Source organism: Pinus tabuliformis, chromosome 9, assembly GCF_031772625.1.
Source record: "Pinus tabuliformis cultivar Carrire ecotype Pingquan chromosome 9, CPIR1, whole genome shotgun sequence".
In the NCBI taxonomy this organism is placed as follows: Eukaryota; Viridiplantae; Streptophyta; class Pinopsida; order Pinales; family Pinaceae; genus Pinus; species Pinus tabuliformis.
In genome coordinates, this window is record NC_142307.1 from 177,864,219 (window position 1) to 177,890,567 (window position 26,349).

At 35.1% G+C, this 26,349-nt stretch overlaps 1 protein-coding gene across 1 annotated transcript; it reads right to left on the bottom strand.

Moving 5' to 3' along the window:
- Positions 1-23,512: 23,512 nt before the first annotated feature.
- LOC149147685 (uncharacterized) lies at positions 23,513-24,683 on the bottom strand. The gene is made up of 2 exons (XM_089441178.1): positions 23,983-24,683; positions 23,513-23,750 (listed from the first exon to the last, which is right to left on the bottom strand). Exon 1 carries the CDS (start codon positions 24,648-24,650, stop codon positions 24,006-24,008), a length of 645 nt encoding a protein of 214 aa, XP_089297304.1. The 5' UTR covers positions 24,651-24,683; the 3' UTR covers positions 23,513-23,750; positions 23,983-24,005.
- Between the last annotated feature and the right edge of the window lie 1,666 nt (positions 24,684-26,349).

Sequence of the window (26,349 nt, forward strand, 5' to 3'; positions counted from 1 at the left end):
ACATGGGAAATACGTGAAAAACCTGACATAACTCTTGCATCCCTATTAGTGAAGCCATGGAGGTGATCCATCGTCTAACAGATCCTGACACGGCCAAGTTGGTTGAGATCTGTCTCCTTTCCACCTTTTTCTGTTTTGAAGGTGAGTTCTTTGAGCAAACCTGCGGGGTTGCGTTGGGTTCCCCCCTTTCCCCTGTTGTTGCTAATCTGTTTATGGAATATTTTGAGTCCAAGGCTCTTCGCTCTTCTCGGCTCTTGCCTAAGCTATGGAGAAGGTATGTGGACGACACCAATGTCATATGGCCTCATGGGCAGGTTGAGCTTGATCTCTTCTTTGATCATCTCAACAGTCAATCCTTAGCCATTAAGTTCACTAAAGAGTAGGAAGTTGATGGTTGTCTTCCATTCCTGGATATTATTATTTCTAAGAACAGTGATGGTTCCCTCGCCCATCGGGTTTTTCGTAAGAAAACTCATACGGAGCAGTATCTTCATGCCAATTCCCACCATTTCCCGGCTCAAAAGTTGGGTGTCCTCAATACCCTTGCCACTCGGGCCCTAAGAATCTCCGGCAAAAAGAGCTTTGAGGAAGAAAAATCCCATCTGCTTGATGTCTTTGTTGAGAATGGTTATAGTATATTCTTGGGTCAGAGGGATTTTCTTAAGGCTTCTAAGAATTCTCTGACTAAGAGGGAACCGAAGGAGCGGACTCCGGGTGTCCTTCTTCCGTATGTTCAGGGGACAACTGATAGAATTGGAAGGATTCTCAGGAAGCATAGTATCCCTGTGACCTTCAGGCCCCTGAACACCATTCGTGGGTCCCTAAGATCTGTAAAGGATCTGATCGACCCTAAGGATATAAAAGGTGTTTATTTGATCCCTTGTTCCTGTGGGACCCCCTATATTGGGGAGACTGGTCGCTCCATCAATCAAAGGATTAGCGAGCACGCTGCGGACCTTAAGCATAGGAGAGCTAAGTCTTCTGCTTTAGCCGAACATGCTGAAAAAACCAGTCATCATGTTTGTATTGAGGAGGCTAGTGTTATTGCTAGTGTTTCGCATTTCCATCATCATAAGTTTAGGGAAGCGCTTGAGATTGAAAAGAGGCCTAGCAATCTTAATAGAGACGATGGCTGGAAAGTTAGTAGATGTTGGGTCCCTGCTCTCTCTTCTTAGTTGGCTTCCTCCCTCCTCCTTAGGATTTAGTTTTGTCTTTTATTATTTATTATTTAGTTTTATTATTATTATTATTATTTATTTATTTTTAACTGCTTTATTATTAATATTTATTTATTTTTATTATTATTATTATTAGTATTAGTTGTATTAACCTTTAACTAACTATAATTAATTTATTTTATTTTCTAATCCTTATTTCCTCTTCCTATTTTTATTTATTGGATTATTTGATCCTAACTAATTAACCCGGTGCGTAACTTCCTCCCTTTAATTTTTACCTTACTAATGATACCATTTCTATTTTTTCATTTATAAAAATTAAATAAATAATTTATTTACTATTATATTTGTTAATTTGTATTTTTTCATTTTTCATTTATTTATATATTTATTCCTTTTTAATAAATAAATAAATAATTTATTATTATTTTAATTCTTCGTTTATATTTTTATTTATTTAATAAATTTAATGATTTATTAGTTTTATTATTCTTCAATTGGTTATTTATCTTATACCTAATATAACTAAATATGAATGTATTTACCTTACTAATGATACCTTTCATTTCTATAAATTAAATAATTAATTTATTTTTTGCTATTATATTTATTAATTTTTTCATTTATTTATTTATTTAATAAATAAGTAGTTTATTATTATTCTTCATTTTTATATTAATAAATAATTTATTATTATTTTTCTTACACCTAATATAACTAAATTTATATTTTTTTATATTTTTTTATATATTTTTATTTACTTTTATTATTATATTTTTTAATTTATATGTTTTTTAATTTATGTAATTAATAAATAGGTTGTTTATTGTTATTCCTCATTTATATATTAAATAAATAAATTATTTTTCTTACACCTAATATAACTAAATTTTATATTTTTATATAAAAATTTTATATATTTTTATTTATTAATTTAATTAAGAAATAAGTAGTTTATTATTATTCCTCATTTATATATTAAATAAATAATTTATTATTATTTTTCTTACACCTAATGTAACTAAATTTATATTTTATATATTTTCATTATTATATTATAATTTATCATTTATATATTTGGTTATTTATTTATTTATTTATTACCTAATTCAACTAAATTTGACCTTGCTCCTTGAGTCAACCTCTTGCCCAGGTAACCGTTGGTGTCTCTGCTCTAGCTATTTAAACATGCTAAGCTGGATCTGTTCTTCAACTTGTCCTGACGATGAACCACACTGGTTGGTTCGAAACACGTCGACAAATGATATTCCTTGTGATTTTCGCCGAAGAATTCTTTCTAAAATAACTCTTTCTATCGGACTTGAAAATTTATCGCATCTACCCTATAATCATACCGGGTCCACCTTGGGTCGCTTTCACAAGCCCCACCATTGATCTACAGGATCTCCGATCCAACGGTCAGTATGCGATTTAGGGTGGCTTAAGGGTATGGAGGTTACCCGCCCAAAAAGGCGGTTTCCTCTCTCGTTCTCCTGCCATGCATCATTCATTGTATTGGATCGGGCAGAGCCATCCAAATACCATTTACCGCTTAAGGCCCGCCCGAAATCCCACTTATGGAACTCAAATTTTATAAATCGTGCCTACAATTCTCCTTCGGGTCTAGCTTTATTGCTTCGGGCATCTTTGCTTTATATTTTCTTTACATCGAAAAGTGTTAATACACAAAAAATCCCTTCTACTGGAACTCAAAATTTGTTAGGTCGGGTTTATAAAACCCATCGGGTCTGGCTTTCGTTAATCACTAGTTGCATGTATATCACCCCTTTTACATCACTGCAATGAGACATTGCGATGCGATATATCGCAATCGCTCATTGCATAGGCCCGGGGGTCCTTCCCTTTACTCGTGGCATCACCAACGCTGATCCGCCAATATCGACGATCGCAATCGTATTGCCCGAGGTCTCGCCATTGAACACAGGCCTATCTCCAACCCGACATATCGGTGATCGGAGATTGGGGGTCTCTTCCCTTTCCACTTAAGCCCACCTCTTGGACCATTCTCCGATGCAATTTACCTATATAAGGGTTTTTGCCATTTTTAGGGGGTTTTGCCTCTTTTTCCAAAAATAAAGGGCAACTTCTTTCTACGATAACTTCTGCATCCGAAGTCCATTTTAGCCCATTGAAGTTGTAGTAGATTTAGAAGGAAAAGTTCTCTGCAATGGGACTATTTCTAGGAACATCCTTGGACTTTCATTTTCCTCTGTGAGGAAAACTTAGACTTAGAAGTCTATCCAAAATCCGTTTTGGATCACACCTTCCCACTAAACCAACTTTTGGTCTCCAAAATACTGATATACTGATCTGAACAGTAAATGAAAGTAACACCACCCTCTTCCTTCAACTTCCACACACTTGCCTTGGATAATGCCTCTGAACCAAAGCCCCTGACCACTTTCCTTCCTCGATGTGCTAGTCCTCCTGGGAAGAACTGTTTTCCTCCTTGCCTTCATGCAGAACTCTTGTTGAAATGGTCACGAAAGGTAGTTTGAACTTTTCTGCCTTGATCATTGATCCAAGGTGGCTCAAACCAATGTGAAGTACATCTTCTCCACAAAACTTTCATTTGTACCTGTTTGAAAAGTCATCAACAACAACTATTAACAACAATAGAAAATTGAAATACAGACAAAAACTGGATGGACTAAACTCCTGCTTCAACAAAAGAAACAAATTCCACATCTTGTGAATGCTTCCATGTCTTACATCTGCATACAAATGATGGACTATATAACAGGCTCACAAAACATGCCTTTAAAAAAGTGACTCTTCAAGTCAAGCATGTAGAAAAACGCCATTAGGACTTTTATTCAAAGATGAAACACTTCATCATTATCTCCATCTTGGAGACTAAGTTAACTTCTCCCAAGTCAACATTGCATCACATGCATGTCCAAGCAATCAACCCTGCATGTTAATTACACATACATGTTCAAATACAAGGACAACATCAACATCCTTGTGTTCATCCATATCAAGCTTATGCATGCATTTCATCCTTCAACTTTCACTTAAGCACAATGTACTTTTGAAGCTGAAATGAATATAACGTTGCAGCGATAAAGTGAGTCTCCTACTCTAGTTTTCCATTCACCTTGGAAAAATCCTGGAACTTGCATTCCATTTAACAAAGAAATGCAAATAGATGAACCAATAGACATGCAATCTTAATTGGATAAGAAATATAAACATTTCTCACCAATCCCTTTCAAAGGTACTACCTTTGTCTGCACATCAGCATCAACTTATGAATCATCCTGAAACACATCAATCATGGAATCATCCTTTCCATTTCTACCATCTTCTATTTTCACTTTCTTCAGCTTTTGTGGAAGCATTGTTGGATTCAGAGTCCAACATTTTGCAGCAAGATGTCCTTGCTTATGGTAGTAAGTGCACTGCATGTGAATCGTCTTGATAGCATGACTTGCCTTGTCTAATGGACCTTTGTCCTCCTGCTTCCTTTCCTTCAAAAGTTTCATGTATGTGGCCATTCTCTTCCAACATCTAGAAACATTATGGTTATCAAAACCACAAAAGGAGCAAGCAATTATTTTCCCATATCTATGTGGAAATTTATCATGCTTTGTAAAATCAAAAGGAAGTTGATTAGAACTAGATTTATACCTTTCTCTTTCACCTTTATTGCCTTCATGAGGAGGTGAATTGAGTGAAGAAGTAACTCCCTTTGGAACACCATCAATCTCTTCAAGGCTATCAGAGTTTCCAGAAATCTCTAGTTCAAGTGTGTTCTTTTGAACACCTGCATCCTGCAAATGATGTTTGAAGCTATTGCATTCCTCCTGAACACAATCTTCACACTCTTGAGGTGGAAAACCTGCAATGCAACTCCTTCTTGGAGCTGTTTTAATGGTCTTCATGGCATCTTTGGAACTCTCTCCATAATCTTGTCCATAGCCAAGACCCAAATACTTAGGCCTTTCCTCAATTATTATTGGCTTAACAGTACCTTGTGCATGTCTGCCCAAGCCTTTTACCTCATACCCATCTTGGACATTAGCTTGGAACCTATGCCTCTAGTATGCTTTTCAAAAGAACCAATATAAGAATTCTTAGAAGAATTTGAAGACAAAGTGGAATGTTTTACCTCTTCTTCAAGATGATACTTTACTAAGGCTTCTTGGGCAACAAAGAGTTGTGACTCCAACTCATGCATCCTTTTCAATTTCATTTTTACAATATGAAGTTGCCTCTCCATTTCCTGCAATTTGTCAGAAAGCCACTACTTCTCTTCCTCCACGGAATTCAATTTCTCTCTAAGTATGTTCCTCTTCCTTCCATCCTCATACATTTCTCTCACCATATCCATCATGGTGGCCAGGTCTTGCTTCATGTTTTCATCAAAGACTTTTGTGAAGAAAGAAGAATTTGAGGACTCACTTGTAGAAGTTTCCATTATGCCAATGAACAAAAGAACTTCAAACAAGATTAATAAAGAGCTTATTCAGCAACCTTTTGCAACAAACCTCTTGTGCTTCAAGGATTGCCTTGAGTTCCTTTGGGATATAAGAATGCCTTCAACCCTTCTTCCTTCTTGTCCTCCCTGGACTAAGCTATCAATAGCTTTCCCTTTACCTCTGCAAACTCAAACAATAGTCAGTTTGCAACAAGAATACAATCAATCAGAAAATCAATCCTTGACTGCCCAAACACCTTTTAGACAAGCAATCTTTGCTCTATCAATCAAGAATCCTGAGTTGATACCACTTGCTCTGGTATAACTAGCCTTGATATCACCTTCTTTGAAGGTGTGGTTAATCAATCTCAGGCTCTGATACCACCTGATCTGAAAATGGGGCACTAAAGGCTTCTTGTCTAACTTACAAGAACCTCTCCCACTTCCAAAGTTTAGATATTCCCAAGACAACTATGATTAACCAATGCAGAACTAATAATGTGCTTGACAATAAGGTGTATGCTTATGTTTATTTTTAATTGATAAAAGGCCTTAAGTTCTGTTGCTTATGCTGATATGTAAATAAACCTACCACTAAATAATGCAGTAATAAAACAAACACATGGACAACAATATTAATATGGAGTTCACCCAAAACTCTTGGGCTATGTCTCCTTGAGCTCTAGTCAACTTGACTAGGCTCTCTGGGATTATGGTATAAGTTCTTTTATAAGCTCCACACTCAACTCCATTGTTTTACACAGAAACAATGGGCTCTTAGCTCTTGCTCTGGCTCTGGCTTTGGCTTTGGCTCTTTGGCTCTCACTCTGGCTCTTCGGCCCTAGCTTCTCTGAGCTCTTTCTCGGCCTCTACATGCATGAATGGTTCACTTGACCTCCAAGCGACTCCCTCAGTTGCTCTTTACATTAGCTTTTCTCTCTCTATGCTCTCTTGCTTCTGCCTCTGCTCTCAATTGAGCTCTCTGCCTCCTTTGAGGTACGTTTTTGGATTTTTGGCTACCCTAGTTGTTTCTCTACATATCGTCATCTCTCTATGCCTCTGCGGCTTCCCTGCTCCTTGTCAATTCAACAGGTCATCTAGCTCTGTGGCTCTGTGAAATGCATAATTTCTTGTAAAAATGCTCGCTTGCAGTGTAGCATGAGGATCTGGAGTGGTTACAGAGGTTTTAGGGCCTTATCTTAGGCAAAAACCCGAAAACAGAGAAAATTTCATTATACGGAGATCTCTGAAAAATACATTATTGGATGTGAAATCCAAACATGAAATTCAATTCACTCGCCCCCTAAAATCTCTATCGGGTCCGCCATTAGGCAGCATATCACATCGCATAAGCGTTTTCTGTAAAATCCCAAATATACGGGAATTACATGAAAAACCCGACATAACTCTTTCTATCGGACTTGAAAATTTATCGCATCCACCCTATAATCATATCGGGTCCACCTTGGGTCACTTTCACAAGCCCCACCATTGATCTACAGGATCTCCGATCCAATGGTCAATATGTGATTTCAGGTGGCTTAAGGGTACGGAGGTTACCGGCCCGAAAAGGTGGTTTTCTTCTCTCCTCTGCCAACCATGCGTCGTTCATTGTATGGGAATGGGCGGAGCCAGTCTAATACCATTTACCGCTTAAGGCCCGCCCGAAATCCCACTTACGGAACTCAAATTTTATAAATCATGCCTATAATTCCCCTTCGGGTCTGGCTTTATCGCCTTGGGTGTCTTTCCTTTGTATTTCGGTTTTTACACCGAAAAGCGTTAATACACAGAAAATCCCTTATACAGGAACTCAAAATTTATCAGGCTAGGTTTCTAAAATGCATCAGGTCTGGCTTTCGCTAATCGCTAGTCACTTGTATATCGTTGCTTTTACATCGTTGCGATGCAATGTTGCGATGCGATGTATCACAATCGCTCGTCACATAGGCCTGGGGGTCCTTCCCTTTACTTGTGGCATCGCCGACGTCGATTTGCAGATATCAGCGATCGCAATCGCATTACCTAGGGTCCCGCCATCGAACACAGGCCTATCTCTGACCCAATATATCGGAGATCGGAGATCAAGGGTCTCTTCCCTTTCTGCTTAAGTCCACCTCTTAGAACCTTCTCCGATGCAATTTCCCTTTATAAGGGTTTTTTCCATTTTTTGGGGATTTTGCCTCTTTTTCCAAAGAACAAAGGGCAACTTCTTTTTTCGATAACTTATGCATCGTAAGTCCATTTTAGCCCATTCAAGTTGTAGTAGATTGAGAAGGAAAAGATATCTGCAATGGGGCTATTTGCAGGAATGTCCTTGGACTTTCATTTTACTCGGTGAGGAACAATTAGACTTAGAATTCTATCCAAAATCCGTTTTGGATCAGAGCTATCAATAGCTTTCCCTTCACCTTTGTAAACTCAAAAAATAGTCAATCTGCAAACAAGCATACAATCGCCTCTGACTGTTTAAACAACTTTTAGACAAGAAATCTTTGCTCTATCAATCAAGCATTTTGATCTGATACCACTTTCTCTCGTATAACCAGCTTTGATACCACCTTCTTTGAAGGTGGGGTTAATCAAACTTAAGCTTTGATACCACCTGATATGAAAATGGGGCACTAAAGTCTTATTGTCAGCTTACAAGAACCTCTCCCACTTCCAAAGCTTATATATTTCCCAGATCTTATGATTAACCAATTGCAGAATTAAAAGTGCTTGAAAGAGGTGTATGTGTTTATTTGCCTTTAAATGTTAAGTGCTTATGTTCATTTGCTTAAACTGATATGAAATGCATATAACAGTAAATAAAGCAAAAAATACAATGCAGCAATAAGCAATCGCACATAACAGTAATATAATATGGATTTCACCCTGATATCTTGGGCTATGTCTCCTTGAGCTCTAGTCAACTCAAATAGGCTCTTTGGGATTATGGTAATATTTCTTTTACAAGCTCCATGCTGAACTCCATTGGTTTACAACTGAACTTATGAGTTTATAATACCATCTCATCCTGCTGGCTATCCTCACCCTGCAGACAGATCTAGGCTTCTCTTGACTAGACTCCTTCAATCAGCGCTCTGAGCTATATTGAACTCTAGCTTGCACCATGGAAAATTTTAGGGGCTAATGTTCGCCCAGTCGGCTAATTTTCCATGATTTTTCCACAAAAAAGATTCGCCAATTTCCAATTTTATAAAAGACGATTCGCCCAAATTTTAGAATATAAAATTATTTTACCTTAAAAATCGCCAACATTATATAGAGACTATATATAAAATAATTATAAATTTGATTAATTTTACAAATATATCAATAAACATTTATAATTTGCATATAAGGGATTAGTGAGATTCGCCAATGTTTTAAACTTCAAGAAAATTTTCCATCCTTAAAATTTTCCTTGGCTTGCACCAACTCCCTCATAATTCTCTCACTGTCTTTTTAATGCCTTCTTCTATCTTTAACACACTCTAAACACTAGCAACAGCTGGATCAATTTATCTCTTTGTTCTTCTGTAGCTTCATTATAGCTCCAAGGCTCTTAGAAGTCTACTGTGAGCTCTCTGGCTCTGGCTCTTGGCTATGGCACCGGCTATGGCTCTTGGCTTTGGCTCTAGCTCTCTGGCCCTAGCTCTGGTTTTGGCTTTTGGCTCTGGCTCTAGCTCTCTGGCTCTGGCCCTGTCTGAGCTTCTCTCGGCCTCTGCATGCCTCTGTAGTTTGCTGACCTCCAAGCAACTATGGGCAACCTTCCAGCGACCTCTAAAACTCTCTACGCTACCTCTCAATCATGCTCTCTAGCTTTTGTGAGGTATTATTTGACTTTGCGGCTTCCACAGTCGTTCCTTTGTCCCTTTGATCATGAGGAATCATTCCTTTTCCTGGCTCTGCCTCTTTGCAGTTCAAAACGTATCCCTGTTACAAAGATGCCCGCCTGCAGTGTGGCACAAGGGATGATGGATGTTTCCAAATCAAAATGAACTGACAGGCATAGGAAACCCGGTCGTTTTGGCCTCTTTGTATAGAAGTCCCGAAAATTCAATATAACGGAAAATACACAGGCAAACACATGAAAACATGTTCAATAGCCGTGAGCCGGAACTCAAAATGTATGCAATCACATCTATAAACCCATCAAGTCTGCTATTCTATCGCAAATCGCAAGTTGCATGGCCAAATAGCCAAAAACCCAATTATACAGGAATACATTGAAAATCCGCATAACCCGGATTTCAAATATTATGAAATCGCTTTCATAATCCCGTCAGGTCCATGCCTCTAATCTCATATCGCAATCACATGTCGTTTATGTGCATCAACCCTTTGTATCGGGGATCATCGTTCACCGATATTTGTGTATCACTATCGGCCCCATCGCTATATCGGCATATCGCAATATTGTTGTCGCAACGGCCCTGGGGGTCTTCCCTTTGACTATGTCGATCGTCGATCCGCTGATCGATTGATCACAATCGCAATCGCTATCGCTACGAACCGGGGGTTCTTTCCATATACCATGGAACACGCTGCCGTCGACTCGTTGATCCGATCATCGCAAATCGCAATCAGCTCTGCCTAGGTCCCGATATCACATGCAGCCTACCTCCGATGCGATAAGTCGGAGATTGTTGATTGGGGGTTCATCTGGCCTTGCGTATATGTCCACCCTTTACACCTTTCTGATGCGATATTTATATAGAAATCCTTTTTGCTCCTAAGTCCCATTTAATAAGAAAATTCCTCCTTTTCAAAGGATAATGTGAAATTTCCTTTTACAATAACTTCTTCATTCGAAGTCCGTTTTCACCCATTCAAATTGCGTTAGACTTAGAATGAAGAGATATTTGCAATGAGACTATTTCTAGGAGTATCCTTTGACTTTCATTTTTCCTCTATGAGGAAAATTCATTAACTTAAAGTCTATGTTAGATCCATTTTGGATGAATAGTTCACTTGGAATATCATCCACAACAATGTCATGGTGTTCCTCCAACAATTCTTGAATTTCTAAAGGAAGATAAAAAATAGTAGTGCAAGTAAGAACAACTCTAGGTTTGCAACTAATAGAAAAATTTACTTCCTCTATCATCAACTACCTTACAAAATCTTTCCCACTCATCAACAAAGATTTAGGATCACTAGATTAAGAAGTCCCTTCTTCTTGCAATGGAAGTAAGGTATTATTGATTCCATCCTTATAAAACTTATAGGTGTTCTTTTTACCATCATATACAACACCTCTGTCAAACTTCCATGGCTTACCGAGAAAATTATGATACATGTCTATTGGCATCACATCGCACATAATCTTACCATTGTAGCTTCCAATCTGAAGCTCTATCTCACACTTCGCATTCATCAAAATTTGATGTCCTTTCTGCAACCAAGACACCTTTTATGGTGTTGGATGATTTTTCTTCTTCAACTTTAGTTTTAATGTAACCTCTATAGTCACCAGGTTTTTAATACTGCCACTGTAAATCACCATGTTACAAAACTTTCCTTGAACTTTGCAAACAATTCATAATATGTCTCTCCTTTTAGCTGGCTCAATAAAATCTTTTTCCTACTTAATTAATTCTTTATTTATCACCAATGCCTCTCCTATTTGTTGGACATTGGATAAACCAATGATCTCCGTGTGTTTCATGACATGGACTAACCACCTCTCGTGGATCCTTATCTCTGACGATGTGATCGTTGACTAACACTTGTGGATTTTGTTCTAATGACAATCTTGATTCCCAACAAGTGGTATCCGAGTGTAGGTCATGAGTTAGATACTCACTCAGCTTGTGTCGGGGGTGAGATTGTTATACATTGGATAAACCAACGCTCTGTATGTGTTTTCTGACATGGTCTAACCGCCTATCATGGATCCTTATCTCTCGCGATGCGATCGTTGATTAACACCTAAAGGTTTTGGTCTAACAGAAATCATGGTTCCTAACACTATATCTGGCACATTCTCAAATTCCTACACCTCTGTGTTCACTTCCTCTACTTGAGCAGTGACAACATTCCTTTGGTCTATCTCTTTGTTCTCTGGAAAATCATATGACATGTGTTCAAGATTTCCACACTTGTAGCGACAAACCTCTCTTCCTCTTCCTCTTGAAAAAGGATCTTTGGCCTATGGATTCTCCCTCTTACTGTCATTGTGGAATGGAGCTACTAGCTTCATCTCTTGGTGTAGTAGATCTCCCTTTATTTTTTTCTTCTCTCTTCCTCTAGTAGCACTCTTACCTCTACCAACTTTCTTCCTTGTAATTTTCTCTTAAGGCTTCAAAGACAACTAATATGTCTCCTTTCCTATCTTAGGTGACAATACACTAATCACATCTTGTATATCTAGTCTAATCCCATTTATACCTTTTTGTTTTCTCTGTAGACTCCTCTACATATCCTGCCCTGATGTCCACTGTGTATAATTCTTATTTGTACTCTTTGATTGCCATATCTCTCTACCTAAGGTTCTGCATACTCCTGAACAAGGTAGGTTGGTAATGTTTTGGCAAAACATTACATCTAATTTTCCCCACCATCCTATCCTAGCTGTTAATCTCTTGCTTGTTCATTCTCCTTCTTTCTACCTATACACCATCCCACTAGAAAGATGCATGACCCTTTAGCTTAGTTACAACAAAATTAATTTTCTCTCTTCATCCATCTCTCCATACTCAAATAATTTATCCATATTTATGATCCATTAAATAAGCTCTTTTGGATTCATGTTTCATGTATAAGAATACATTTTTGGTTTGGGTTTCATAAAAGATCCCAACTATGATTTCAACACTTTATCTTCTGTAGGTTCTTCTACTGCTTATTATTATGAAAATTCTTCCTGTTTTGGACTCACCTATCCTTCTCTTGTTTCTCTCTTCAAATATGTCTCCATTGTTTCCATTCATTCCTCCAATCATTGTATCACCCATAGTACTTATCTATTCTCAATTGGCCTATGTCTATCTCCTCCTGTTGTGCCTCATCGCTATCCGACATGGTTTCTTTTTCTCTTGAAGAAGATGCAGGGTTTTCTTTGATACAATTGATGTATATCTACCTCATATTTGGTACTAATACAAAATAATTTTCTAGAATTGCACTTCCCTCAACCCTTGGAGATACAATCCCATTAAAAATAATAAGTGGGAGGAGTCAGAATGATAGAAAGCTCTATGCAAGTATGGCTAAAATTATATATATATATATATATATATATATATATATATCCTCACTTTCACCATGTATTTATATACATATACCCGCAACCCTAGACCCTGACAATTTATTAAAATCGAAATTTAAATGTGTTACAACCATCCAACTTTACGGGCTATCCCACTATCCATCGTCACCACTATAATGAACTCCTCCACTTTTATCCTCTCTGTTGTCCCACTTGTCCATTGCTAGTCACTTATAAACGAAAAATCCATCAATCACATGTTTTTGTAGGCCCCACTAAGGTGTTCAATTCCCAATTAGAATTTCCTTCGTGCTTCATGGTCCCAGGTAATGAAAAATTCTAGTCTTCTCCAACTCCATCAATAGACAATATTTGGTTCCCTACGCTTTTCAAAATTAAAATATGTAAAACCTTATGGACTTTCGTGCCTTCTGAGCATTGTGGCTTTGCTTCATCACTTTGACCTCCATGAAAATTCCATTATGGGATTATGTCTATTGACGGTTCCAGGTTTTGTTAAGTAACATATTTTTCAAGGAACAAAAAAATCACTTAAGTGTTGGTGCTCTCAGTTGATGTTATATATATGTAGGTTCCCTCTTGACTCTCCTCTATCTTTAAGTCTGCTCGTCTTAGAAGCTCCTCCTTGTGCCTTCTCTCACAACCCTTTTCGCTCCTCCTATAGTCACTCTGATGAATGATATATATACGTATAAAGCCTCTCGGCCCCATCAATAAAATGTAGTGCTATTACAAATGGGAATATGCATTGATCATAAGAAGGATTGGTTACCTAGGAAACTCTTAGAATCCACACTCACTCGTGCTCTCTTATTAATTTAGTCAAAATAATATATAGATTACATCATGTCCAGTATAGATCCATGAATATAGGATCAAAATACCATTTTAGGGAAAATAACAAAAACTACAACCACTGCAACAAATTTCCTATTTTAAAGAATTACATGGAAATTATAAATAAATTATCTCCTAACAAACCACTCAATGAGGAACCAACTCCTTTATTAAATTATTTTGACCTCTTGTTCAATGAGAATTATGGATGCAAAGTTGAGAATTATGGAGTGCGAAGTTAATTTTCTCATTTTTAGAAATACTATGGACCAAATAATACTCCTCTAGAAAATTCGACCATTTCTTTCAAGCTTCTTCATCTACTTTTCCTTTGAATTGGGGGATATCAAAGTTAACTTGTAACTTGAAGGGTGTTGATGTTTCAAAATTTCTCCTTGTTAAAGGCTTCTTGGCTATTGTTGAGAGTCGTCAGAGGATGTCGACAAAACTATCCATCATCTCATTTCTTTGTCATGTAAGTGCTTCCTTAGACAATAGCTTAGGAAGATATCCCTCTCCATAATTTTTCTTTTCATTTTCCATGTGAGGTTTTTGACGTCAATGAGGATGGTCTTACAAAGGTTGTGGTATTTTAGGTCCCGTCTCTTTGAGTCGTGATCTCATCCAGACATGCAAAAAAAAATAGACAAGAGTACATGACTCTGATACAACTAATCTAGATATTTTGAGGAATGAGACAAAAGAAAGTGAAAAAATAATATGAACTAAAAATTTATGAGCAGGTCACCCATCACAATATTATTCTATCCCAAGCACAATTAACTGTAGAGTTCTCATGAGCCCTAATGCAACAAATATATTTCAGAAGAGAACAACATAAAAAGAATGAAACTATTTTTATTCAATGAAAAATATAGGATAAGACTACATTATGACAAAAATATTTCTTTACTCTTGATGGGAATAGTATGAGGAATGAGACAAAAGAAAGTGGCAAAATAATAAGAACTAAAAGTTTCCTAGCAGGTCACCCATCTGCATCACAATACTATTCTATCCCAAATGCACTTAACTGTAGAGTTCTCATGAGCCCTCATGAATTAGTGTTGGTGAAATCCAAGTTTTTTAAGAAATGAAACTTAACATATAATAAATAAATATATCACAATGTAAAAATAGTTAGGAATATGACACATTGGGTAAGAGAAATATTTTAGAATAAGACAACATAAAAATCATGGAACTATTTTTGTTCAATGGGAAATATATAGCATAAGACTACATGGAAAAATAATTGCCTAACTCCAGTCCCATATTTATACGTTTTACAGGGATCTTTCAGCCAGAGCCATGCCTCTTATTACATTTCAAATACCATGGGTAAATATCATGTTTTACAAAATCCATGGGTGAATACCATACCCAAATATAATAAATATATGAAATTACATTACCATGGGTAAATACCATGGCTTACAAAATCCATGGATAAGTACCATGGGTGGGTATTATAATTATGATGGTAAAATTAAAATGATGATGTGATCAGATTATCACTTTAATATTATGATTTATTTTATTTATTATAACTATTATTTATTATTGATGAGGAAGGGTTACTCAACGAGTTTAGAAATCAGATAAAGGGAAGCGAAGCCAGATTTACAAGGATCAATGTTTCATGGTGCAGAGGAATCTTATGGCTATTTTAATTCAAAAAAGTTCAATGTATGGAGTTTTACTTATTTGCAGCTTTCATGAAATATTTCATTCCTCTGCACAACAAAAGCTTTCATTAAAAAAAACTATAAACCTAAAATTTTTAAATATAAATTAAATTAATTTAACGTTATGACCAAATCAAATTTATTTAACAATAAATTTTAGCAATTGTTAAAAAAATTAATATTATTATGAAAGAAAATTCACTGTCATTTATAAAAGCGTGTAGAGAAACTACAGTTGCAGGGATCAATTTTTCAATGTACAAATCTTTCTTATGTTGATTATGTTGAGTTTTCATTGTACGAAGCTTATAATGAAAGCTTTCATTGTGCACAAGGAAAGCTTTGCTCATGAAATTATAAACCTCAAAATCATAAATATAAATTAAATTAGATTATGACCAAATCAAATATATTTAATAACAAATTTTATCTTTCACACAATGAAATATTTCATTAAAAAACTATAAATCTAAAAATCATAAATATAAATTAAATGAATTTACTTTTATGACTAAATCAAATTGATTTAATAATAAATTTTATCAATTGTTAAAAATAATTAATATTATTATGAAAGAAAAATCAGTGTCGTTTATGAATTTATGTAGTGAAGCCATAGTTGCATTGATCAATGTTTTATTGTGTGGAGTTTCCATGTGCGGAGCTTATAATGAAAGATTTCATTGTGCAGAGGAAGCTTTCTCTACAGAGTGAAAGATTTGCATAAGGAAAGCTAAGTATACTGAAACAGTGACTATAACCAAATCAAATTGATTTAATAATAAATTTTATTAATTTCTAAATATGACAAGGACTTAGGATACAATAAAGTATTTTGTTGAAATTGAAAACATGATCTCATAATACATTAAACTATCAGTTTTATTTTTCAAATCATTGTGGAAAACTTCAAATTTCATTTTGCAATAGTCAATGCTGAACTAATCTTTGTAATTAATTTAGTTATACAAGTTTACATTTTATTTTCTTAAAGAAAATAAGAATTTATTTTTCAAATCATTGTGAAAAACTACATATTTCATTTCGCAATAATCAATGCTAAATTAATCTTTGTAATTAATTTAATTATACACGTGTACATTTTATTTTCTTAAAAATATGAGAATTTAATGAACTCGTGCTAAACTATGTATATACATATTCCCTCTGCACATATATAAAATGCTATGGAAGTTTTAAATATTTATTTAATAATTAAAAATTTAACTTGTCAAAGTGCATTTAAGAAATATAGATTGTTTTTGTAATCATAATCTTTTAATGAATGCATGTAGGGAAGTGAGAGTTCCAAGAATCCATGTTTCATTGTGCAAAATTTTCTTATGTGAACTTTTCATTATGCAGAAGAAGCTTCCTCTGCCTATCCTTAAGTTTTCTACTAACAACCAAAGATTTAATTAAAAAATTATAAACCTAAAAAACATAAATATAAATAAAATTAATCTAATTTTATGAGCAAATCAAATTTATTTAACAATAAATTTTATCAATTACTAAAAAATATTAATATTATTATGAAAGAAAATTCAGTATCATTTATGAATGCATGTAGCGAAACCAAAATTGCAGAGATCAATGTTTAATTTTGTGGAACTTCCTTGTGCCGAAAAAAGTCGCAGCTATGTTTTGTGTGTAAATTCTGTTTGGTCTCCTCTGCCTTTCTAACAACTTAATATCAGAGGTAAATTAAAACCAGAATATCTTAGTGTGTTGCAGCAGCCCCAGATTGCATAGCCACTCGAGAGAAAATTCGTTACTGTTAGTTGCAGGACCCGTGAGCAACCCCAGCTGTTGTCAACCACCCTCGCAGCATCGTCAAATAAAAAGCGTGCTAGAGAGTCGTGAGGGACCTCCTACATGAGTCGTAGCCTATGTTGCTGCCACCACAGTGAATCCCCGTTGTATCGAAAGACACTGGTCGTTGTTGTGAGCAGTACAGGGAATGTGAAGAACGTTAGTCAACACTTCATCGTTGTTGTGAGCAGTGCATAGGCAATGTGAAGAACGTTAGTCAACACTTCATCGTCGTTGTGAGCAGTGCACAGATAATGTGAAGAGTGTTAGTAGACACTTGGACAAAGTCTTAAAGTGCGCGTAGACGTGTATTTTTTTTTTTAAAGTCCTGTCCGCAAGTTCAAAAGTTTGAATATATATATATATATATTTTGAAAAGGATTTTTTTAAGGGCCGAGGACCACCTGGGCAAATGCGATTTTCTTTTGAGAGAGCATATAATTTTTAAAGTGGGTTTTCCTTTTAAAGTGGTGTTTTAGTTTCAAAGGGCCAAGTCAAAAACACGGGGTTAAAATGTAAGTTATATACGTATATATGTGGAGCCGCATTATGAAGCACGTTTTTATTTCCGGGAAGAGATTTGAAAAGATCTTAAAGGTTTTGAAAAGAGTGATTTATTTATTTGATTAAAAAAAAATTGGAAAGTGAATTTAGGATTTTGTAAAAGTTTATTTATTTGTGATTTTTTTGGTGTTTTTTAAAGTATGATAATTGTTTTCTGGTGAAGGTTGTGTTTTAGGGGGCATATGTTGAAAATCATATTTTTGGAGGGGCGATATGGAAGACAACCTCATGCAATCAGCGACCGAGTTATGAAACAGAGGAATAACCATGGGAAAGTGTGATTGAAGCATATTAAGAAAAGAAATCGAAAAGAAGAGACAAAGATCATTTCCATGGTTAGAGAGGTTCAAGCTGCATGAGAAGTCTAGCAGAAGACAAAGAAAAAATCAAGGGTCATTGGTGTAGCTTTGATTTGCTACCACCTCCTATGTCTACAGGTGAATATCTTGATCATTGGGTTATCAAGATGTTAACTTTTTTTCGAGGTAGAGATTTAACTGAGTACGAATCTAATAACCCATATGATGCAGTAGGTGATGTTTTAGCCTTGAATTTTGTAAAAACAAGCATTGGATGAGAATTGTTTGTGTAGGGTAGCAAAAGCTACAACTTCCTAGGAAGCATGGAAATTCCTAGAAGTTGTGTTTGGTGCAAGGGAGAGTGACATGCAACAATAGGTTATGTCACAAGCAAAGAAGTCAGCCACAGATCTTAGAGTAATGAGCAAGACTCTGAGAGGAAAACTAGCTTGGAGAATCCCACTCAAAAGTGGATGATGGTTGTCAACACTATAAAATTGAAACCCATTATGCAAGCATGCATATGGATGAAAAGGATGCAACAAAGATTTTAGAGAGAGAAGTTGAAGCCTATGTGTCTAAAATAGAGCAAAAGCAAATAAATGCTCAAGGAATCCACTGTAATGTGGATGATACAGATGATGGTGAATCCCACTATGATGAGACACATGTGGATGATGACGGCAAAGTTATATGTGAATTGGTTAATCCAGCGACAGTTGATGGATTTGGTGAAGTTGAAATTGTCAATGAAATTGACAATGAGCACATGCATGCTTGGATATCCCACCATAGTGTGGATGAACATTATGTTGATGTTATGTGTGGTTTCTTTTTTGAAATAGATATTGGTTATAGCAATATGGAAAGCGCAATGTTTGATGAAACATTGAAGGTTGAAGCTGCCACTGTAGCAGCAAGAATGAAGCAGTGGGAACTGCTCCTGAAGCAGTATGTCATCTAGTAGCAGTTGATGATCAAGAACAAGATAAAGTGATTGAAGTGCTTTTTATGAGAATATCAACTAAAAGCATAATATTGGAAGACAAATTCCATGCAGTTGAAAAGAAGGAAGAGGTAGCGCAGGAATTTTTTACTGAAGCGCATAAAAAAATGTTTTTAACATTGCTTTTGAATATGCATGTGTTGAGAATAGCATGGGAAAATAAGTTGAAGGCAAGGTTGTTAATAAGTTTGATGCAGATTTGAAGCTCATTGAAGAATGGATTCAGAAACCAATAGAACAAATTGAAGCGAGTCTTAAAGCAGCAGCTAGAATAAAAGAATTGAATGAAATGGTGAATACTGATCATGAGTGTGAAAATTACAAAAAAATAGCAGTACATGATGATGAAAGTGAAAAAAATGATATGGATGTTTCTAAAGACAAAGATAAATGTATTGAAACAATTTTTCAGCATTGGAACCAAGAAGAGATCTATCAATAAATATGGCAAAAAGAAAGTCACGAATATGAAGTGCAAGAAGCAGAGCAAAGAAGACAGTTTGAAGATGCAATGTTGTGGCAGCAGTGCATGGTTGAACGAATATTTGAAGAGGAAGATGTAGTAGACAAGATCAAATTGTGTTTCAACACAGATTCAAAAAAAGTCAAAGAAAAATTGCAGCAACAATAAGTAAATGAATATGGAGCCTACAACAGGGAAGCGCAACAGAGAATGAAGAAATTTCAAGGACTTAAAATTTGGAAGAAGAGAAAAAGAAAATGCAAAATTGTGAAAGTCTTGAGTCATTGTAAGCCTAGCTGAGACATGATATTGAATTATGTAAGTCATAGACCAACAGGCATGTTTGAGTGATACTTGAGTCATGTTGAATTATGTTGAGTCATATGTTCATAATAGTAATTGCTCCCACATGTGGAGTTAGCTAAAAATAGAGAGTCAGTTAACTGAATGATTGAGTGTTGAATCAAGTAAGTTAAGTGATAGACGACTTTTAGTGTATGGTTGCATGTGGATGCATGTCAAGATATTTTAGGCAAGTCGCTAGTTGGAAAAGCATAAATACTCTTCACTTGGTTCATTGTAAGAATCATGTTTTGTGTGGTCAACAGAATAGCCGTAGCTCGTGTTTTGTGTGTAAATTCGTATTTTGTTTCCTTTCCTTTCCACCAGACTAGGCATAGGAATTTCAAATACCCCATTAAATTTAATAGATTTTACAATTTAAATTATTATTTAAATACACACTCAGATAATTAATAGATTTTACAACTCTAATGATTATTTATTTAAATATACACTTAGAAGGTTGATTAGGAAATGTTTTTGGCCTTACTAAAAAAATCTCTTATCAAATTTCACTGGCAAGGAAATAAGATAACCACTAACTTCAAACATCAATCCATTATTTATCTCAACCCAATGTTTAACCAACCCTCTCCCTAAAAAATTTAAAGAGCGTTTTTTCAAATATATATCAAACATCAATCCATTATTTATCTCAACCAAATGTTTAACCAATCCTCTCCCTAAAGAATTTAAAGAGCGTTTTTCCAAATATATATCATTTAATATGTGTCAAATTAAAATTGCAAATGAGTTATCTTACCTTTTTCAATGACTTTCATTAAATGTGTCAAATTAAAATTGCAAATGAGTTTCATTACCTTTATCATTCTTTCTTGCTGCTTTTTCCCTCGAATCCTCTTTCGTTTCTCCATTTTATCCATGTATCAAATTAAAAAGTAAATGTGAAAAACATTCAAAATGATGATCCTTAAAAAGGGAATTACTGACTGAAATATTATTCCATTAGGGTCTTATTCCTTTGATGCTTATTATCATAGAACATGGAGTTGCTCATCAAACGTAGGGCAGTTCAAAACTAATCCACGAAACAATTCATAACTAATTCAGGGAACGATTCACAATGATAGGAACTAAATGGCCTTTTTTTTATCAACAATGGATAAGTAATAATTTATGGAACGATTCACAATCATAGTAAATAATTTTTTTGTTTATTAATATTAATTTGATAAATCACTCGCTTATTTTTATATTTACTATAAAGATTTTTTTTTGCAAAATTTGCAGATTTATTAGTGTAAAATTGAAAAATGTGAGGATATTTATTCGTTAATTTTCTAGTGGTGTAAACATAGGAAAAAGGGATGCTAGAAACATGGGAAAGTAATGTGCCATTCTCATAAAATCTCTAACTGTGTTGCAAATTTGCATTTGCAAAATTTGCAGATTTATTAGTGTAAAATTGACAAATGTGAGGATATTTATTCGTTAATTTTCTAGTGGTGCAAACATAGGAAAAAGGGATACTAGAAACATGGGAAAGTAATGTGCCATTCTCATAAAATCTCTAACTGTGTTAATATCATTAGTAGGATTTTATTATTTGATTACATCATTTTAGGATTTATACTAAGTTTTATTTCATTAATCACAAACATTATGGATTGTCATGAAGGTTCATATTTCTTAACATATTTTTCTAATAGGTTAAGTGCATTATCAAAGTCTCTAGCAGTTTCATCAATAGTGAGATATGATCTTTCTATGTAAGCCTAGGATTAATATACAATCCAACTAAAATATAGCAAATTTATCTGTAAAAGAATATAAATCAATTATTCATTATGCACACAAACCTATTTGTTGCAATACATACACCAAGAACCATTTTCAACCACTCATATAAGCTATGTCTCAAGTTTTCCAAGTCTCTTACTTTTTGGTATCCTTGTTTCAAATAGAGTTTGATGAAGTATTTATCAAACTATAAATAATCTGGTAAGTCATCAACAATAGCCTATTAACTTTCATTGAAACCAATTTAGCTAGTTAGACATGTGCTAGGCCCCTTTGCTACTAGGGGAAAACTAAAGAGAAAAGGAATTGATTCTTGTGGGTGATCTTCATAATAGCTTGTGATTAATGCACATTCCCCATATGCCATCTTTTTGGGGCACTATGACAATACATGAATAATAAGGTGATATTTTTGGTTAAACTACTCCCTATCCCAACAATAAATACAAGTATATCTACACTTAATCTTCTTGTAATACTGATTATTGAACAATCTTGTGTTTTAGAATAGAGAACTATAAAACAATTGTATCTCATGCTCCATATCCCTCTTATATCTTAAACTTCAGGTTCTTAAAACATTTGTTTGCATGCTTAAAAAATATGGTTTTTCCTCTAGAGATATATTTACTAGTGCCAGTTCATTTTATTATTGATTTTATCTCAAAAGCATATCTTACTTCATAATTGATCTAATCAAGTTCTTAGCTTGATTGGCATTCACTACCGATATTATAATTCCCTTCCTGAGCATTTAAGTTCAAAGACTCTCAATATAATGTTTGTCTTACACATATTAAGTGGTGTAATATATGTTTTGATAATGCAACTCAAATCTTCCATACATCTTAGTTGTAATATATAGAAACATAATAAAGCATATTTTAATTTATGTATGAAAAATATGTTCATAACATAGTTACGAAATTAATGAAAGTTATTTCAAAGCAAAAACTCTAACCTCAAACAATTACATTTTTAGATTAAATATATTAAAATTGAATCAAAATAATGTATAAAATATTTTTCGGAAAACTCACATTGAAGATTTTGGTTGACCCATTTAGAACCAGCAAGTGTGATCTTCATGTCCTGAAAATGAATCACACTTGCTGATTCGAAAAACCTCTACCAAAATCTTCAATGTGACAGATGCACTAATAAACAAATACTATTATCGAAAATTGTACCTCAACTTCCACTTCCACTTCCACTTCCACTTCCACTTCCACTGCAACCACTTATTTTGAATCAAATTAAATTTTATATTTAATTTTAAAAAATAAAAATAACATAAAGGTATTTTAATGCTAACTTTTTACGTGTCCTTTTTGTTATGGTCATGTTGATAAAACTGCAAATGTGTTAAAGCATTTGGCATACGTGAAGAATGCATTTGGTTATTCAATAACATCACGTGGCATTGCGAGTCGTGGGAGAATACGCTTTACAATTTCAAATTTACTTTCAGTCTGTACTCACTCATATTAAATTGTTTTTAAGTTTACACTGCCATATTGCATAATTGTTTGACTGTTATTCTTTAATAGTAATGTGATGCATGGTGTAGTCACTAAAACTTAGATTCTCCATCTCCGTCTCCGTCACTGGGGTAATTATCTGATCTTGATTTGACTTAAAATTAAGTGTAATTATTTTCCCCATTTATATTTTCAGTTAACAGCCAATATTATAAGTAAATATTAGCTTGCGCTTGAAAATGGAAAACAAGGCCCGTTGGAGGATATGAGCGAACCTTTGCTTTGAATCAAGTATACGTCACTCTGTTTTATTTTAGGGATTTTTTTCCTTGAGATTTCCATACCCTAAACCTTTTTGATCTTTTTCCTTGAGATTTCCATACCGTAAACCCTTTTACTTAAATCAATAAAATACAAAACTCTTTGGCCGCTGAAATGAAATATACATATTTCCTCACACCGTCACAAGATTTTATAACTCTCACACTGTCAAACGATTTTATTACAGAAATAGCAAAATGACATCATTTTTTAGAACAAGGCAAAGTTCAGGTGGAGATCCAGCTCAGCACTCTCAGCTGCAGAACAGCGTCTGCTGGTAAAAACATGATAGATCCATCTTCTTCATGGTGTCCCTCTAAATCTCTATTCACCTGCAAGTAGATACACGACTGCAATGCAGTTAATCCATATATATCAAGAAACATATAAATATAACTCAAACAACAATCTCTACTAATAGCAGTAAACCCTAGAAACTTGTTTCAAATAATTAATCAACCCTGACGGACACAAACATTCCACAGAATGGCATTAAACCATATATCAAGGAAAAAATATTGAAGAAGATCTATCAGATAATGCTTATAAACAGCAATAACGTACCTTCTCAGTACTCTTTGCAGATTCTAATATGGCGGCGGAGGAGGCGACTTGTACGAGTAGTGATGTGCAGGTGGTGAGGGGTAGACTGGTGGTTTGGGATGCGGTGGAGGAAATGTAGGTACTGCTTTGGGAGGAGTAGGGCTTACTACGTATGCTGGGGGAGGTGGAGATTTGTATCCGTATGGTTTTTCTGGTGGGGATGGTGCAGCTTTCGGTGGTTTGGTCGCTGGAGAAGGTTTATGGTGTTTGTGGTGCTTGTGGTGTTCATGGTGGGGAGGGACAGGAGTTGGCCATGATTTTGGTGGTGAAGGAGGAGGAAGGGGCTTGTGGACTGGTGGAGGCTTGGCATATGGAGCAGGAATTGGTTTGGGAGGAGGTGGAGATTTGTACTTGTATGGAGGAGAAACTGGTACCGCCTTAGGAGGAGGTTTGCTATACACGGGCGGTGGTTTCTCCACTACTGGGGGCTTGGGTGTGGGAGCAGGGGGCGGCTTATAGTGGACTGGAGATGGAATGTGAGATGGAGGAGGAGGAGATTTGTAAAGGTATGGCTTCGGAGGTGGGGATTTATAGTATGAAGCAGCTGATGGGTTTGCAGCACAAATGCTGCCAGCAATCAAAACAAGCAATAACTTGGAGATGAAAGACATCCCTGCAAGAATACCCATCCTTTTTCGGCGGTAAAGAGATCGAAAAGCCGAACTGGGTCGTATAAGATTGTCACAGATGATTGATATTTATAGCAATCGAGAGCTTTTTAGGGCACGGAGATATTCGGTTAGAAGTTTCCGGATGCAATGTGGTATTTAAAAATCTTGTAGAGCGGGTTAGCTGTCATATGACATTCCTGGACATTGTTTTCTTATTTAAATGAATTTCAAAGTAAAGTTGGTAAATGTCCATAACATTTTCTCGAATTCTGAAATCAGTGTACAAGTGGTTACTTCTTCACGTGAGTTTATTTTCAGTGACAGTCCCTTTCAGAGTTTTTCCGCGTTTCCATCTGCGACGCATTACCGCGCCAAGAGACTATATATTTATTGGCTATTCGAATGATGTCGGGTTATTGCACATGCAGAGCGTCAGAAACTTTTAAAAATAAAATAAAATAACGTTTATACTAATTTTAATTTTTACGACTTTATATTTAAGTCAAAAGGTTATCCACATATGTAAATAAGTTATGTTGTCAAAAGGTTATCCACATATGTAAATAAGTTATGTTGAAATAGACAGCTAGGCACTATAAATCACAGTGACAACTAATGGCATCGTAACATAACAACTAGTCTGAAAAGATCAGCGGATGAAAATTCTCTTTTCCTGTGTACTCGCTAACCACGACCAAGATGATGTTTTAACCTACCTTGTATAGAGTAATAAGAAATAAAAGTTTCGAATAAGAGTGGTCTTGAACGAGAATTGGAATATAAAAAACAAATTTACCAAATGATTAAAAAAATGGATATAAAAACCAAATTTATGAAATTATTAAAAAAATGTTTAGATTAAAAGGTGGATATGGAATCGGGATAATATTGAAGATTATTCATATATTTTTAGGGTTTAATGACAAGGTCACAAATATTATAGAGCAGAGAAATATAAATGTTTCGAAGAAATTAAATTAAAAGAATACAAAATATATTATAGAAAAAAATAAATATTCATAACTGTTGAATATTTTTCAAAATCTATATATATATATAAAATTTTTTAAATAAAAACATTTTTGTAAAATATATAAATAAGTAATTACCTTATATTTTTTAAATTAAAAAAGGGTTAAATTTGAGAAAGCAATTAATGATGATTTCAATTTAAAATTTTAAAAATATGGAAACCAAAATTTTTCAATCCCTTAAAATTGAAGAAATTATTTGATCTTAAATATTTTTGGTAATATATATATATATATATATATGTATATATATATTTATTTTGCTAAAGCAAGAGTCGTACCTTCTATTTCATTAAATCAGAAAACAAATTACATAAAATAAAACAGTCCCAAAGGAACTGTGGGCCAAAGAAATAACTATCCGCTTAAAGCCTAGGGCACCGAGCTAAAGGCTTAAAAACCGAGCCAAGGGCCCACAAACATGACTACAAAACCCTCGAAATACAAACAAAATCCGAGACCGTTCGATCCCCCCTCAGAGATCTGACGGACGAGGCTCAAATCAGGGTGAAAACAAGCAAGCACTTTAAAATTAGAATCGGACCCGATGAGGAAATAGGGACCACTCTAAAAGGATTTCGAGTCCGAATGGGGGGATAACCCTCGAGCATGTATTTCGCCCGAAATCCACCGATTCTCACCATGAAGCGAAACAAGCACGGAAGATAACCCTCACCTGGACCTGC